General features: G+C 40.0%; 1 protein-coding gene across 3 annotated transcripts in view; it reads left to right on the plus strand.

The window, feature by feature from the left end:
• The window catches only part of FBXO36 (F-box protein 36), an 88246-nt gene that overhangs the window by 55136 nt on the left and 15837 nt on the right, over positions 1-17273 (plus strand). For all 3 annotated transcript variants that reach the window (XM_045481632.1, XM_045481634.1, XM_045481633.1), the window contains exon 2: positions 2134-2242. In XM_045481632.1, the coding sequence (XP_045337588.1) occupies positions 2134-2242 (109 nt within the window). The remainder of the gene's footprint in view (positions 1-2133; positions 2243-17273) is intronic.

The raw sequence follows: 17273 nt of genomic DNA on the forward strand, positions 1-17273 counted from the left end.
TGTGGCTGATTATGTCATTGTAACATAGGTGTGCTTGTAGCAGAGAGAAACTTTCCTGTGAAGGTTCCCACACAGTGCCCCAGTGGTTGGCGAGGACGGGACTCCACTGACCTTCCAGAAACGTAGTTTGGACTTTTGTGCCTGCTTGGTGACATGGCAGAATTCAATCTGAGACTCGCTTTCCTTGTAACATGCCTCCTGGTGGTATGGCCACAGGGAGAGACAACCCACCACTTCTTTTTTTTTTTTTTTCTTAATGTTTATTTATTTTTGAGAGAGAGAGAGAGACGGAGAACAAGCAGGGGAGGGGCAGAGAGAGACAGAGTCACAGAATCTGAAACAGGCTCCAGGCTCTGAGCCGTCAGCCCAGAGCCGCCGCGGGGCTCAAACTCACCAGCTGCGAGATCATGACCTGAGCTGAAGTCAGACGCTTAACCCACTGAGCCACCCAGGCGCCCCAAGACTTTAGAGTTTTGTAACGTACACATTCTTTCCCCCTTATCTATAGCAATCAGCACAACATCCAAATGAACAGTAACCCTTTAAAGGACCTACCTGCTGTTGGGCAGGGTGCTAGGTAAGGTGGTATAGCACATCTCCATGTTCCTGAGAGATAGCAGTTATCCTTCAGATATCAGGGAAGGGGAGACAGGTGGGAGATGAGCCTCAGGAGATGATAGGACGCAGGGAGGCAGCTCTAGAAGGAGAGGAAAGCTGGCTGAAGCTCAGGCCTGTAAGCAAGGGGGCAAGGAGTTAGAAGCAAGGAGAAGGTCTGGCCGTTCAAAGGCTGGGGGTGGGGGTGGGGGTGGGCGTGGGGGGGTGGTTCCAGAACAACCAAGAAGGGCCAAAGAACTAGTAGGGATGTGAGTTCTCTAGGAACTCTTCGTGAGTGTCTTTTGCTCGCAGTGGCCCAAAAAAGGTACACCAAGACTTGTGAGGACCCCAGGGAGCAATGGGTGGGTGGGGATAGGGGAGAGGAAATAAATAAAGGGAGGCCCCATAGCAAGCTTTACCTGCTTTAGCAATTTTGCCTTGGGCAGAGTCTTCCTGACTGCAATTTTAACCTCACGTGGCAATGCTAGGGAGAGAGGAAGCCAACCAGTTTCTCCGCACTGTCTCCTAACCCATCTCTTCCCCAAAGCCCTCATCTAAGTGTAGAAAGAAGCTGGTTTGTTTGGTGGAAGTTTTACGATCTCAATTAACTACCGAGTTCCATGACAGGTTGAAAAATGTGAGATAAATTGAATAAGCTTCACGGGGCTCCTCATTAGGGCCAAGGGCTGACACTGCCATGAAATCAACATAGAACTTAGGTGCGGTTGGTAACCAGGGAAATGAGGTTTGCTTCAAATAAACCACCATGCTCGTAGAAGACAAATGGACTATGGGCAGATCCATTACCAAGAAGTGTCCTGGTTACGTAATGACACTTACACGCATCAAACAAAGCACAATGGTGCTTTCCCCAGCCCTGGCCGTATAACTGTCCTTTCTCTATGAGTAAAATATCCACTCATCCCGTCTGCCCTGTAGACAGGAAGGGAGGCAGAGAGTGGAGCGGAGCAATTACTTTGGAACCGGCTCCCCAAGTTAGAGAATCTCTCTACTCAGAGATCCTCAAGAGACAGATAGCCTTCTGGGTCTGTGTGGTTTAACATCCACTGACTTCACAGATTTTTCTTTTTTAATTTTTTTAATGCTTATTTTTGAGAGAGAGAGAGTGTGAGCAGGGTAGGGGCAGAGAGAGAAGAAGACACAGAATCTGAAGCAGGCTCCAGGCTCTAAGCTGCCAGCACAGAGCCGGAAGTGAGGCTCGAACTCACGAACTGTGAGGTCATGACCTGAGCCGAAGTTGGACGCTTAACCGACTGAGCACCCCCCCAGCGCCCCAACTTGATAGATTTTTAAGATGCCTTCCAGCACTTTGATTTTGTGACCCTGATCTCTAAGGGAAATGTGAGATGCACAGACCTCCTTTCTAATTTGATGTGATGCTAGATTGCAAAGTCATAGCTGATGTTGGACACACAGCGTTATGTGCCTACTGCCACGAGTTTTCAAAATCCCAGACCGAAGTGTAGCTGTTGGTATTGAGATCAGCTTTAATTTCTCTCCCCTTCTATCCAATCACAGGTAATCTTTAGATGGTGGAAGATCTCTCTGAGGAGTGAGCATCGATCAGCAAAGCCTGGAGAAGCAAAAGACACTCACGAAGAGTTCCTAGAGAACTCCCACCTCCAAGGTCAGAAAGGGAGCATATTATATATACTTACTGCTAAGTTCTCTTTACAATAGTGATAGATTTTCTTGCAGAAATATCCAACATATCGTCATTTGAACTATTGATATGTAATTATGTAAAGACAGAAAATTGTTAACATACCCTGAAATTTCTCTTGGGAAAAATCTACCAAGTGTTTAAGGTTCTATAGGTTAACGTGTTCATTCCACTAATAATCTCAAATTGCGTAAATGTAATTTTTTGCTGTAGCATTTAATTATAATAGGTTTCCTTTAGTTAAAAATGAATTAAAAGCTTATGTGAAAATGTAATCAAATTCTCAAATCCTTGAACGCTTATGCATTTTGCATATAAAATTGCTACCATTTTTTTTCATTTTTCAGTTTTATTTTTTTACATTTTTATTAATGATTTATTTTTTAATTTGCATCCAGGTTAGTTAGCATATGGTGCAACAATGGTTTTAGGAGTAGATTCCTTAATGCCTCTTACCTATTTAGCCCATCCCCCCTCCTACAACCCCTCTAGCAACCCTCTGTTTGTTCTCTATGTTTAAGAGTCTCTTCTGTTTTGTCCCCCTCCCTGTTTTTATATTATTTTTGCTTCCTTTCCGTTATGTTCATCTGTTTTGTCTCTTAAAGTCCTCATATGAGTGAAGTCATATGATAGTTGTCTTTCTCTAATTTCGCTTAGCATAATACCTTCTAGTTCCATCCACGTAGTTGCAAATGGCAAGATTTCAATCTTTTTGATTGCCGAGTAATACTCCATCATATATATATATATATATATATATATATATATATATATACACACACACACATATATATATATATATACACACCACACCTTCTTTATCCATTCATCCATTGATGGACATTTGGGCTCTTTCCATACTTCATCTATCATCGATAGTGCTGCTATAAACATTGAGGTGTATGTGCCCCTTCGAAACAGCACACCTGTATCTCTTGCTACCATTTTTTTAAATATCAAAGTTTGCTTCAAGAAATAACTTTGGGGTGCCTGGGTGGCTCAGTCAGTTGAGTGTCCAACTTCGCAACTTCGGCTCAGGTGATGATCTCACAGCCCTTGAATTTGAGCCCTGTGTTGGGCTCACTGCTGTCAGTGCAGAGCCTTCTTCGGATCCTCTGTCTCCCTCTCTCTCTGCACCACCCCCCCAGATAAATAAACATAAAAAAAAGAAAAGAAAAAGAAATAGCCTTAATTAGGTAGCATGTGGACTAAATAGAAATTGCCCTGAGTTTCCCCTTTGCTTTTTTGCTTTTCACAGTATGAAAATTTCAAATACAAATCAAACAATGGTTTCTAACAAACTCTCATGTACCTATAACCTGGCTTCAATAATACTCAAAATATAGCCAAACCTCTACACAAAGCCACTGTTCCCACTGAATTCGTTTGCAGCAAATCTCAATTGTTACATCATTTTATCCCAAACTACTTGAGTATGTGTCTTCAAAAAGGATTCCTTTGAACTAAACTCCCTAATAATAATTTACTTTAATTATAAAAATTTAAAGCTAGAAGGCATTATAGAGATTTTTATTTCATTAGGAGTTAATATCAAGGACCTTTTACATATGCATTCTCATTTTATTGTTACAATATCCTTGTGAAATCACGAGTATTATCCCCATTTCACAGACAAGACTCAGAATGCTATGGTTTTCCAGGGCTCCACAGCTAACCTCAGACATTGCCAGGACTAAGCACTGAGAGCCAAAAAATCAAGTATATTAATCTTATTTTTAAAGACACCTTCTGGGTGGATCTTTGATAATCAACCCTCTTAAAGATATTCTATATTTAAATTATAGCGTGTAATAGTTGTTGTTTTAGACAGAGAGTAGGTTTTGTCTTGTTTTGTTTCATTAAATCTTTGAAAGTCTGGATGGATTGCCTTCAATTTCTGATATTGCATGCATCTTTCTTTGTTAACCTCTTTACAGCAGGTATTTATAAAATGCATTAGTGGTTTAAAAAGAATCATGTTGGGGAAAGACTGTCCACTTTTTTTTTAAATTTCTTTCTTTTTTTAATGTTAATTTATTTTTGAGAGAGAGAGAGAGAGACAGAGCACGAGCAGGGGAGGAGAAGCAAGAGAGAGGGAAACACAGAATCTGAAGTAGGCTCCAGACTCTGAGCTGTCAGCACAGAGCCTGACGCAGGTCTGGAACTCGCTAACTGTGAGATTATGACCTGAGCCGAAGTCAGCTGCTTAACCAACTGAGCCACCCAGGCACCCCCCAGACTGGTAATTTTAAGATGGTTTTTCAAGCTCAGGGACCATGTCTTATTAATCATTACCTTTTCTTTTTTACATTAAAAAAAGTTTATTTTTGAGAGAGAGAGAGACAGAGCATGAGCAGGGGAGGGGCAGAAAGAGAGGGAGACAGAATCTGAAGCAGGCTCTAGGCTCTGAGCTATCAGCATAGAGCCCAATGCAGGGCTCGAACCCACGAACCATGAGATCATGACTTGAGGTGAAGTTGGACACTTAACTGACCGAGCCACTAGGTACTCTGAAAATCTGTTTCCTTTCCCCTTCCAGCTTCTAGAGGCACCTACATTACATGGTTTCTGGCCTCTTCCTCCATCTTTAAAGCCAGTGATGGCCTGTCCAGTCTTTCTTGCTCTGACACTCCTTCAGCGGTCACATGTCCTCCTCTGCTGACTCTACCCCTCCTGCCTCCCTCCTTCCTTCCTAAGGACCTTCGTGATTGAATTGGGTCCACCCAGTTGATCTGTGAGATAGGTGATCTCCCCATCTCAAGACCTTTTTTTAATTTTTTCATTATTACTATTATTATGTTTATTTATTTTGAGAGAGAGAGAGAGAGAGAGAGAGACAGAGTGTGAGCGGGGGAGGGGCAGAGAGAGAGAGGGAGACACAGAATCCGAAGCAGCCTCCAGGCTCTGAGCTATCAGCACCAAGCCCAACTTGGGGCTGGAACCCAAAAGCCAAGAGTTCATGACCTGAGCCAAAGTCGGACACCCAACTGACTGAGCCACCCAGGCATCCCTCTCAAGATCTTTAATCACACCTGCAGAGGCCCTTTTGCCATATAAGGTCACATATTCACAGCTTCTGGAGATGAGGATACAGGGCATCTTTGGCAGGGCCATTATGCTGCCTACCACAGTGATATGTGTCACAATCTAAATTGCAAAATAAAAAACATTGCTGAACTTCCCCCCCCCCCCCCGCCAGATTTGCATTTATTTTTTATTTTTTTAAGTAGTCTCTACACCCAACAGGGGGCTGGAACTCATGACCCCAAGATCAAGAGTCTGATGTCCTACCAACTGAGCCAGCCAGCCGCTCCTAGATTTCCATCTTTAAAGGACAAAATTCACAAGTTTATTATTTAAAAAGTCATTCATGGGGGAACCTGGGTGATTCAGTTGGTTCAGCATCCAACCTGATTTGGGCTCAGGTCATGATCCCAGGGTTGTGGGATCGAGCCCCTAGTCCAGCTCTGTGCTGAGCTTGGAGCTTGCTTAAGATTTCCTCTTTCCGTCTACCCTCCCCCACCCCACCCCCCCATTCAGGGGGTTTAGTCTCTTTGGATATCAGTTTCCTCAACTGTTGATAATGGAAATAATAAAAGCATTTCACACATAGGGTCCTTATGAGGAGTCATTGAATGAAGTGCTTAGAATTTGCCGAACACGCACCAACTGGCTATCACGGTTTTTACAATTTGACAAGTGAAAATTCCTTCTCTCTTCCTCCAAGCTCTGTTCCCCTGAGGTAACTACTATCAATAACTTCATTCTTTGCATTTGAATTCTTTCTGCTTAGGATTGTGTGTGTGTTTGTTTGCAGAAATAGAATCTTTCATTCCTTAATTTGTTTTTGCACTGATTATATTGTGAACATTTTTCCGTGAGCATACGTAAAGAAGTACCTTGTCCTTTTCCAAGACTGTATGGTATTTTATTGTAGAAACATACAATCCTCAATTGATGGGCATTTTCAAAAGCCTTTGGGCACATTCTGGGACGTATTTATCTTTGAACACTTACGTGAGAACTCCTGGAACTACTGGAACTAAAGAAATGTACATTATAATTTTGATAGAGTATTTTGAGTATTTTTTAAAATTTTATTTTAATGTTTATTTATTTATTTTTGAAAGAGAGAGAGAGAGAGACAGAGAGAGACAGACCATGAGCAGGGGAGGGGTAGAGGGAGAGGGAGACACAGAGTCTGAAGCAGACCCCAGGCTCCGAGTTGTCAGCACAGAGCTCGATGTGGAGCTTGAACCCATGACCCATGAGATCAACACCTGAGCTGAAGTTGGACGCTTAACCAACTGAGCCACCCAGGCACCCCAGACTATTTTTTTTTTTTTTTTTTTATTGAATCTAGAGTTCAGGGCTGACTTGACCGAGGATGGTACTTCTGTTAGCTGGCTTGAGTAGCCCTGTCATGGGATACAGCACAAATGCCATCTATAATTTATTTGACCTTTATAATTATGCTAGTTTGGAAAGCATTTCAAATTGGGTGATTTGCATTATTTCAACTTTTATTCATAAAATGAGACTTCATTAATATTTTGATGTCACCATATTTTAATTTTGAGTAATTCAAAGCTTGAGTAATTCAAAATGCCAATTACTTCACTGTTCTCTCACACACACAAAACTGTTCTCCGAAAAACTGCTGTATTAATTATACTCCATCCACCAGGATATGGTTTTCTTGCACCTTTGCCATCACTAATTAGATATTACTATTCTTTTTCATCTTTTGCAGCCAGATGGTGAAAATAGTGTCATATTTAATTAGCATTTTCCTGATAACTAGTAAGTTGAGCATCCTGTCATGTTTAATTACCATTTATATCCTTTCAGTAATTTGCTTGTCTGTATTCTTTGTCCACTTGTCTATGAAGTTCGAATTTTTTTTTTTTTCCTGAGACCTTAAAAAATCTGAAGAAACATCTATGGATTTTTTCCTCTCAGTTAAATAAATAGGAATAATCAGAAAATTAGCTATTGGAAATATTTTAAAAAACTGAGTCTAAGGCAAAAATCTGCCTATATAAACTCCACTCAAAGTGCTGATTCATGGGTTGAAGTTGAATCCAACCTAAAAATAAGTTGTTTCCCAACTTATGTCCCTTTTATAGTTGGTTGCTTTGATCTTCGAATGAGGTATAAGTAGTGGTTAAGTATTTAGGCCAATCCACAAAAATCCCTGTGATAAAACCAAATGGCTTCAACAACCGTATCTTCTGAACCCAACGACAAAGTTTCTTGTTTCTGCTGTTGCTTGTGAAAGGAAACGTGGGTGATATGGTGATGTAGTGTAGACGTCAAGGAATGGAAATTCTCTTGGACATTTAGATGATTTATGAGGAAAATGGGACTGCACGTTTGAAATGGGGACTATAATGGAAAATTGATAACTCGAATAAATACTAATAATCCTGAAATATTGGCCTGTGGTCAGATTCTAAGAATATTGGTACACCGGAAATAAGAGAGTGGGAAACAGATGTTCTTACCTTATTCCCAAACCTGTGCCAGGCCCACACCATGGATCCGTGACCCATTTTCTCTGGGTTCCTTCTTCACTTAGCCTGTATCTCAGACTTTGACTTGGGACTTTATTTTCTCAGGCCTACCCACCACCTCTTAGTCAACTACCCTCCTTCTCTCTGGCCTCTTCAATCAGCTGGTCCTTGTCTTCAGCCTGGATTTCTAGTTTCTGCCTGCCTGGGGTAGGGGCCTGTGGGTAGAGGTGGGGTAGGAGAGTGTTAGAGGCAAAAGCACTTCGAGGAAGTGTGGGAGCCTAGCTCTGGGCGACAGAGCAGGGAAAGCAGATCTGAGTAAGACTTGTTGTATTTTATTATTTTTTTATTGACTAATTTTTTGAGATAATACACATAGTAAAGCAAAAATTAAATCAGTTTAAAAAGATTTTTAAAATAGGGGTGCCTGGGTGGCTCGGTCGAATGTCCGACTCTTGATTTCAGTTTCGGTCATGGGTCTCACTCTTCATGAGTTTGAGCCCCATGTCAGGCTCCATGCTGACAGTGTAAAACCTGCTTGGGATTCTCTCTCTCTCTCTCTCTCTCTCAATAACATAAATAAACTTAAAAAACAAACAATTTTAGAATAAAAGTAAGTCTCCCTCTGATCTCATGTTCAGTTCCTGTGACAACCATCACTAACAGTTTCTTGAATATTCTTCCAGAAATGGTCTATGCATATATACAAAATATATTAACCCAAAAAGAAGAATCTTATACATTGTGTTCTATACCTTGCCCTTTGAAAGCTTTAAAATTCAGAAATATCTTAAACCTACAAAACAGAAGAGAACCCAACACCAATAACAAAAGATGTTAGCATTTGTCACATTTACTTCATTTATCCAAATTATCAAATATGTTGGTGTATCTTGCTCATAATCTCCTCTTCTTTCAATGGCTGTAGTGTCTGTAGTGCTGTTCTAGTTTTCATCCCTTGATAATGATAATTTGTGCTTTCTCCTTTTTTTTTTTTCTTTGTGGACCCTTGTTAGGGGTTTATTTGTTTTATAATTTTTTTTCAAAGAACTTTTAGCTCTGTTATTTATTTATTTATTTATTTATTTATTTATTTATTTATTTATTATTTTTGATTCCTGTTCTTACCTTTATTATTTCCTTCCTACTACTTCCACTAGGTCTGATTTGTTCTTCTCTTAGCTTCTTGAGATAGAAGCTTAAATCATTGTTTTCAGCCATTTTCGCCCTAAACTTTCTTTAAGTGTAGCTATATTAGTCTTGATAAGTTCTATCTTTATTCTCATTCAGTTTAAAATATCTCCTAAGTTCCATTTTGATTTTTTCTTTGACCCATAGATTATTTAGAAACATTTTGTTCAATTTCCAGGTAGTTGGAATTTTTTTGGTTACTTTTTTTTTTTTATTTCTAGTTGGTAACAAAGGATCAGAGAATCTACTCTAAATGGTTTTAACTTTGTTGTCATCCCTTCTCAGGGCCATATTAATCTTCCTTTATCATCCTAGTTTCATTATACATGCTGCCAAAGTGAGCACCATATTTACTTAATATCTTTTAAAAACATAGAATCATTACATATATAGTCAAATTTCTACCTCTTCCCTATTTTCCCTCCATTCCCTTCTACTGTGTTAAAGTTGATTTTCATTTCCAAGGATATTCTATTATACATAAATAATATATACTATTTTTAGATGTTTAAAATTTTACATAAATGGCATCCTAATATATCATTTTCCAACTTTGCTTTATTATTCAACACTGGTTTTGAGATTTATTCATGTTGATGTATGTAGATCTAGTTCATTCGTCTCAATAGTTAATGGTATTCTATTCTATTATAAACCATAGTTTACTCAAACATCTCCCTTACTGAGGGTTGTTAGGTGGTTTCCACTTTTTTGCAACAACACATCTTCATTTACCCTTGTGTAATGTGTGAATGTTTCTTTAAGTTGGGTGGGTAGAAGTGTATTTGTCAAGTTTTAGGATATGTGCCTCTTCAACTTTACCAGGGAATGACAATCTGCTCTCCAAGGGGATTAAATCAATTTATACTCTTGTTGGCATTTTATGAGAGATGTTATTTCTTTATATTCCTACCAACATTTGCTGTAATCAGAGATACATGTTAATTTTTGCCAAACTGGGTGTGTAAATTCCCTGATTATTAATGAGGTTGAATATCTTTTCTTACATTTATTAACGACGTGGGTCTTCCCTTCTGAGAAGTGCTAATTCACTTCTTTGCCTGTTTCCACTTTTTGGTTGTTTATCCTTTTTTCTATTGATTGTAGGAATTTTTTTACATGCATATTTTGAATACTAAGTTTGGTTAAATGTGCTGCAGAGGTTTCACCAAGTTTTTGGTTTATCTTATCACCTCGTTTATGTGTTTTTACCCATATAGAGGTTTGCGATTTTAATGTAGTTCAAATTTGTCAACCTCTTTTTATAAATGTTTTTGAAAATGATTTATTTATTTAAAAAAAGTTTATTTATTTATTTTGCAAGAGAGCAAGAGAGCAAGGGAGGGGCAAGGGAGGGGCAAGGGAGGGGCAGGAGAGGGGCAGAGAGAGACGGAAAGAGAGAATCCCAAGCAGGTTCCACACTGTCAGTGCAGAGCCCTCCTCGGGGCTTGATCTGACCGATCATGAGATCATGACCTGAGCTGAAGTCAAGAGTCAGATGCTAACTGACCGAGCCACCCAGGCACCCCTTGTCAGTCTTTTAATATATGGCTTATACTTTTGTGTTTTAAGAAATCTTTCCCTTCTCTGATTTCGTGAGGATATACTCCTATTTTTAATTGAACTATCTTACAACTTGTTCCTCATATTTTAGTCTTTAACTTATCTCAAGTTTATTTTTGGCTATGATGAGATGAGAAGTTTTACGTTTTTTCTGTATTTATAGGACAGGATCTTTAGTTTGTCTCCCACCAACACTACACTGCTTTAATTACCATCTTTATAGTAAGTTTTCTTACCTGCTAAAATGAATTCATCTTCCTCCTCCTCCTTTTCTTTACAAAAAAAGAACTGTTTACCTGTTCTTGACTTTTTACTCTGCATATGAGTTTTAAGGCCAGCTGGTAAAGCTATGCAAAGATCCCTGTTGAGATTTTAATTGGAATTGGGTGGAATTTCTAGATTTTTGAGGAGAGAATTGTCATCCTGTGGTCTTCTCAAAATGAGCATGGTATAGGTCTCCATTGATTTAGGTCTTCTTTTACGTAGAGTTTTAATGTTTTCTTCACATCGGTCTTATTTGACCTTTAAACATGTTTTGCTCAAAGTCTTCCCGGGTAGTTGGTGATTTTTTTTTTTTTTTTTTTTTTTTTTGTAGCTCCGAGTAGGATCATGTAGGGGCACTTGGGTGCCTCAGCCGGTTAAGCTTCTGACTCTTGGTTTTGGCACAGGTCATGATCTTGTGGTTTTGTGGGTTCGGGCCCCACATCAGGCTCTGAGCTGCTGGCAGTGGCAGGGAACCTGCTTGGGATTCTCTCTCTCTCTCTCTCTCTCTCTCTCTCTCTTTCTCTCTGCCCCTCCCCCACCCATGCTGTCTCTGTCTCTCTCAAAATAAACACACTTTAAAAAAAACATAAAATCAGGTAAAAAATCCACTTTTTTTTTTGTGGATCCACTAATTAATTTAAAACTTAAAACAGAATCCACTAATTCTGTTTTAAGTTTTAAAGATTAAAATTTGAAACGATTAAAATTCTGTTTTAAGATTATGTAAAACTTGGATGTGTTTCCCAAGTCAAAACTGTGAAACAATGTACCTACAGAGTTTTGGTTTCGTCCCTATCTGTTCCGCCTTTTCTTTCCCTTTCCCTAGGCTAACCGCTTGTGTTTGTTATGGACATTTTCAGTGATTCTTTGTGCCGATATAAACAAATTCATATACATATGTGTTTGTATCCCCTTACTTGTTATACAAATGGTAGCGTTCTACCCCTACCGTTTCCGCCAGGATATCCTGGAGATCACTTCATGCTTCTAGATTTCTTCCTCCCCTCCTCTTCCTTCTTCTTTTCTTTCACAGCTGCATAGTATTTCTTTTTGTGAATGCACCAGAATCCTAGTGATGAAATCTTGGGTTCTTTCCAATCTTGTGATAATACGAAGAGTGCCAAAATGCATAACCTTGTGCATGGGTTGTTTCATATTTAGTCAATATGTTTGTGAGATTACTGGGTCAAAAGACAAATGCGTATTAAGTCATCACTTTGAATTAATTGTTGCTGGTATACAGAGAAGCGATGCTGACCATTTTCAGTAGAATTTCTTTTTTTGTTTTACTTTTTTTTTTAAATGTTTATTTATTTTTGAGAGCGAGAGAGAGAGAGAGAGAGAGTGGGGGAGGGGCAGAGAGAGAGGGAGACACAGAATCTGAAGCAGGCCCCAGGCTCTGAGCTTCCAGCACAGAGCCCGACTCGGGGCTCGAACTCACAAACTGCGAGATCATGACCTGAGCCGAAGTTGGGCGCTTAACCGACTGAGCCACCCAGGCGCCCCTGGAATTTCTTTTTTTTTAAATGTTTATTTAATTTGAGAGAGAGCGAGAGCAAGAGATGGTAAAGGAGAGGGGCAGGGAGAGAGGGAGAAAGAGAATCCCAAGCAGGCTCCTTGCTGTCAGCACAGAGCCCAACGTGAGGCTTGTTCTCATGAACTGTGGGATCATGACCTGAGCTGAAATCAAGAGTTGGATGCTTAACTGACAGAGCCACCCAGGTGCCCCAATTTCCTAAGAGTTTTTATTCATAAATAGGGGTTAGAACTAACGAAATCATTTTTCTGTATTTTTGAGATGATCATTTTTCCTCCTATTTGTTTATATGGTGAATTATATTAAATAGTCTTCCAAAATTATTGCATCCTTGGATTATCCTGGGATTAACTATCCTGGTCACAATTTATCTATTTATTTTATATATTGATACATTGAATTTCCTAACATTTTATTTAGAATTTTTGCCATGTATGCTCCTAAGTGATTTTCCAGATGCAAATTTTCTTCTTGCCTACCATCATTTCTAGTTTAAGCAACCTCATAATGTGAGTTGGGGGTTTCCTTCTACTTCTATTCTTTGGGACAAATTACCCAAGATATGGATTGTCTGTTCTCTGGGAGTTTATTAAAGGCTCCCAAGCAGTGTAGATCTGAAGCTTTGCTTGACGGTTTTCCTCTTTAATCCAATCAGTGGTTTCAAAGTTTTTACTGGTTATAGTTTCTCAGGTTTTCTTTTTCTTCTTGAGTCAGAATTGATAAATTATATATTTCTGAGGGGTTGTCCAGTAGGTCTGATTTTATGTTAGTTAGTGTAACAATATTTCTAAGTCCCTGTTGTAGCCAATTCTTCATGAGTCTTGGGCTTCACCTCCTGGGCTCTTGGTTCCATCGTCTGAGCCATCTTCCTTGTCCACAAAAGATAACCCATCTTTGCAGGTTTTGTTTTCTCAGCCTAATTCCTGCTGGTAGGAATTTGAGAGTCCGAAGTCTTTTCCCTTTTCCACTGCCTCTGACCCTTCCAGTTCAAGCTGGCAGACGGTGTTTCTACCAGTAGAATTCTCTTAAAACTTCATGGGTTGTCTATTGCTGTTACTGGGGTTCACTCCATTAAACAAAACTACACCTACACATCTTTTTTTTTGTTTGTTTTGGTTTGGTTTTTGTTTGTTTGTTTTTGTTTTTATTTTTATTCATTTATTTATTAAAAAAATTTTTTTTAACGTTTATTTATTTTTGAGACAGAGAGAGACAAAGCATGAACAGGGGAGGGGCAGAGAGAGAGGGAGACACAGAATCGGAAACAGGCTCCAGGCTCTGAGCTGTCAGCACAGAGCCCGACGCAGGGCTCGAACTCACGGACCGTGAGATCATGACCTGAGCCGAAGTCAGACGCTTAACCGACCAAGCCACCCAGGCGCCCCTGTTTTTGTTTTTAGATAAACCCTTCTTTAACTTGGTTTCTGTGCTTGCCTCCTGAGTGGCAATACCCTTCAGCTTTTTGAAAGCTCTAAAATTTGACTGAATTGTTCTTAACAAAGCATTTTCCAGCCACGCCCTCAGCTTCATCTTCAGACCATATTTTCCTGAGATTTTTCCAAATTTGACTTTTGCCTGAGAGCCGTTCCTTAATTTTTTTTTAATTTTTATTATTTTTGTTTGTTTCTTTTTTTTTAATTTAAATTTAAATTTTTTTTTAATTTACATCCAAATTAGTTAGCATATAGTGCAACAATGCTTTCAGGAGTAGATTCCTTAGTGCCCCTCCCCCATTTAGCCCATCCCCCCTCCCACAACCCCTCCAGTAACCCTCAGTTTGTTCTCCATATTTATGAGTCTCTTCTGTTTTGTCCCCCTCCCTGTTTTTATATTATTTTTGCTTCCCTTCCCTTATGTTCATCTGTTTTGTGTCTTAAAGTCCTCATATGAGTGAAGTCATATGATTTTTGTCTTTCTCTGACTAATTTCACTTAGCATAATACCCTCCAGTTCCATCCACGTAGTTGCAAATGGCAAGATTTCATTCTTTTTGATTGCCGAGTAATACTCCATCATTTATTTATACCACACCTTCTTTATCCATTCATCCATCAATGGACATTTGGGCTCTTTCCATGCTTTGGCTATTGTTGATAGTGCTGCTATGAACATGGGGGTGCATGTGTCCCTTTGAAACAGCACACCTGTATCCCTTGGATAAATGCCTAGTAGTACAATTGCTAGGTCGTAGGGTAGTTCTTTTTTTAGTTTTTTGAGGAACCTCGATACTGCTTTCCAGAGTGGCTGCACCAGCTTGCATTCCGAAGGCATTCCTTAATTTTAGCATTGTTTGCCATCTGACGAGGCAGAGAATATTCTAGACCAGCAAATCCTGGCAGCTTTGTAAGAAACCTTCTTTAGCTTCTCTCTTTGCTCTCACATTTTACTTTAAGCAGCAAGAAGAAATCAGACAGCATGTTCAACACCTTGCTTGGAAATCTACATAGCTGAATCACATCTCCTTAAGTCTGTTTCCTGCTTTGCATATCTCAGTAGGCAATAATGTAACTGAACTTTCTGCCACTACATGACAAGGATCTGTCCTCCAGTTTTTAATAATATTTTCTTCACTTTCCTTTAAACTCTTGCCTATAAAGCCTCCTCAGAGTCCATCAAGCATCTACTAACAGCTATTAATTAATTAATTATACTATTCACTGAAAGCTCTTCATCCTTGCACTTAACACCCTCCTCAAACTCATTCAGATTTTCTGTACAATTGCCAATTTCAAAGCTACTCCCACATCTTGGGTTTCCATTATGGCACCACAACACTCGGAGGCACCCAAATTTTTATTGTCTATTGTTGTGTAACAAATTCCCCTGAAGCTTAATTGGTTAAAACAATAATCAATGTTTATTAACTCAAACGGTTTCTGTGGGTCAGGAATTTGAGAGCAGCTTAGCTCCATCGTGCGATTCAGGGTCTCGTATGGTGTCGTGTGGAGCCTCGGTCATCTGAAGGCTCAACTGGGGCTTGAGGCTCGAATCCCTTGGGGACTCCCATAGATGGCTGACAACTAAGTGGTGGTTGTAGCTGGGAAGTTTCAATTTCTTTCCCCATGGGCCTCTCCAGAACACCGCTGAGCATTGTTAGCATATGGCAGTTGGCTTCTCCCAGTGTGAGTGATCCCAGAGGCAGCAGCAAGACAGAATGCCCTCTGTCTTTTACGACCAAGACTTGGAATGTCGTTCATACACTATCCTATTGGTCACATAGGTCACCTCTAATTCAGTGTGGGAGGGAGACACAGAAAAATGAGCCCAGGAGAAGAGAATCTGTGGCACCACCTTGGAGGCCACATAGTCCAACATGAAGACAGTGATTTTGCTTTTCAAAGTGGATTTTGTTTTACCTTTTTGTTTTTTGTTATTTCAAAAGAAATAGGGGCGCCTGGGTGGTGCAGTCGGTTAAGCGTCCGACTTCAGCCAGGTCACGATCTCGCGGTCCGTGAGTTCGAGCCGCGCGTCGGGCTCTGGGCTGATGGCTCAGAGCCTGGAGCCTGTTTCCGATTCTGTGTCTCCCTCTCTCTCTGCCCCTCCCCCGTTCATGCTCTGTCTCTCTCTGTCCCAAAAATAAATAAACGTTGAAAAAAAAAATTTTTTTAAAAATTAAAAAAAAAAGAAATAAATGTTGGTTACATACAACTGAACACAAACACTTTTATATATCATTTTGTATATCCTTTTTAATTATACATTTTATAGTATGAATACTTTTATGTATCCTAAAATACTGGTATATATCCTTTTCTAGTTTTTACATTTTGAGGACTTTACTGGTAGAGAGTTCCTAAAGTAAATCTGAGTCTTCGTTGAACATGTTTTCCTGGCATTGTAAAATGGACAAACATCTCCAGTTATATTAAGGGATGTTTTATTGCACTCAGGGCTTCTCTTCTCCCTCCAATAAGTAAGCACCACTTTTTCTTCTTATTCTGCTGGTGGGCTAGGAGTTGCCCACAATAACTATCCTTTAGAGTTGACGGGGCTGTTTTTCCCTGAGGAAAGCCCTTGGACTTTCGAAGTGCCTTGAATTGGAACCACTTGGGATTCAGAAGCAACTAAAACCCTTAATGCCCTAGAGTGCTTGACTGACCCGTTCGGGAGAGAAATCACATATGCCTGGCTCTTCCAAGTTGCACAGTTAGAGTTTTTGCACAAATATGGTCCACACCTTACATCCATTCTGAAACCGGAGACCCATCAACCAGTTGAATCAGTTCTGCCGACTCCTACAGGGGGCCCAGTGTTCCTGACAGCTCCATCCCGCTTGCTCCAGGAGGAATGTTCCAGGCTGAGGAAGGAAGGTGGTCCCCCAAATCTTGGGTATTTAGTCTCATGTAGAGTAGAGAGTTCTCTGTCTTTGAAGAACAGGTCTCTAGAAAGGCTAGTTATAGTGGTGCTTTCAGAGTCCGAATGGAAAACATGAGCCTCAAGAAACCAAAAACGTCCCTGCTTTGGGATCCCTGGAATCCACATGCTTATTCCATCATCACAATGTTTTCCTCTCTTATATAAGGAGGTAGCGTGCTTTCCTTCTTTCTTCCCTTCCTTCCTACCTAGATTTAAAAAAATTACACTGGGGGGCGCCTGGGTGGCTCAGTCGGTTAAGCGTCCGACTTCGGCTCAGGTCATGATCTCGCGGTTCGTGAGTTCAAGCCCCGCGTCGGGCTCTGTGCTGACGGCTCAGAGCCTGGAGCCTGTTTCGGATTCTGTGTCTCCCTCTCTCTCTGACCCTCCCCCATTCATGCTCTGTCTCTCTCTGTCTCAAAAATAAATAAAGGTTAAAAAAAAATTAATTAAAAAATTACACTGGTAATACAGGTTTATTGTAGAAATATTAGAAAACACAAATAAACAAAAGGAAGCGAAGTGAAAGTCACCATCCAGATTTAACCACTTTAAAATTTGAATATATATCCTT

Source organism: Leopardus geoffroyi, chromosome C1 (assembly GCF_018350155.1).
Source record: "Leopardus geoffroyi isolate Oge1 chromosome C1, O.geoffroyi_Oge1_pat1.0, whole genome shotgun sequence".
In the NCBI taxonomy this organism is placed as follows: domain Eukaryota; kingdom Metazoa; phylum Chordata; class Mammalia; order Carnivora; family Felidae; genus Leopardus; species Leopardus geoffroyi.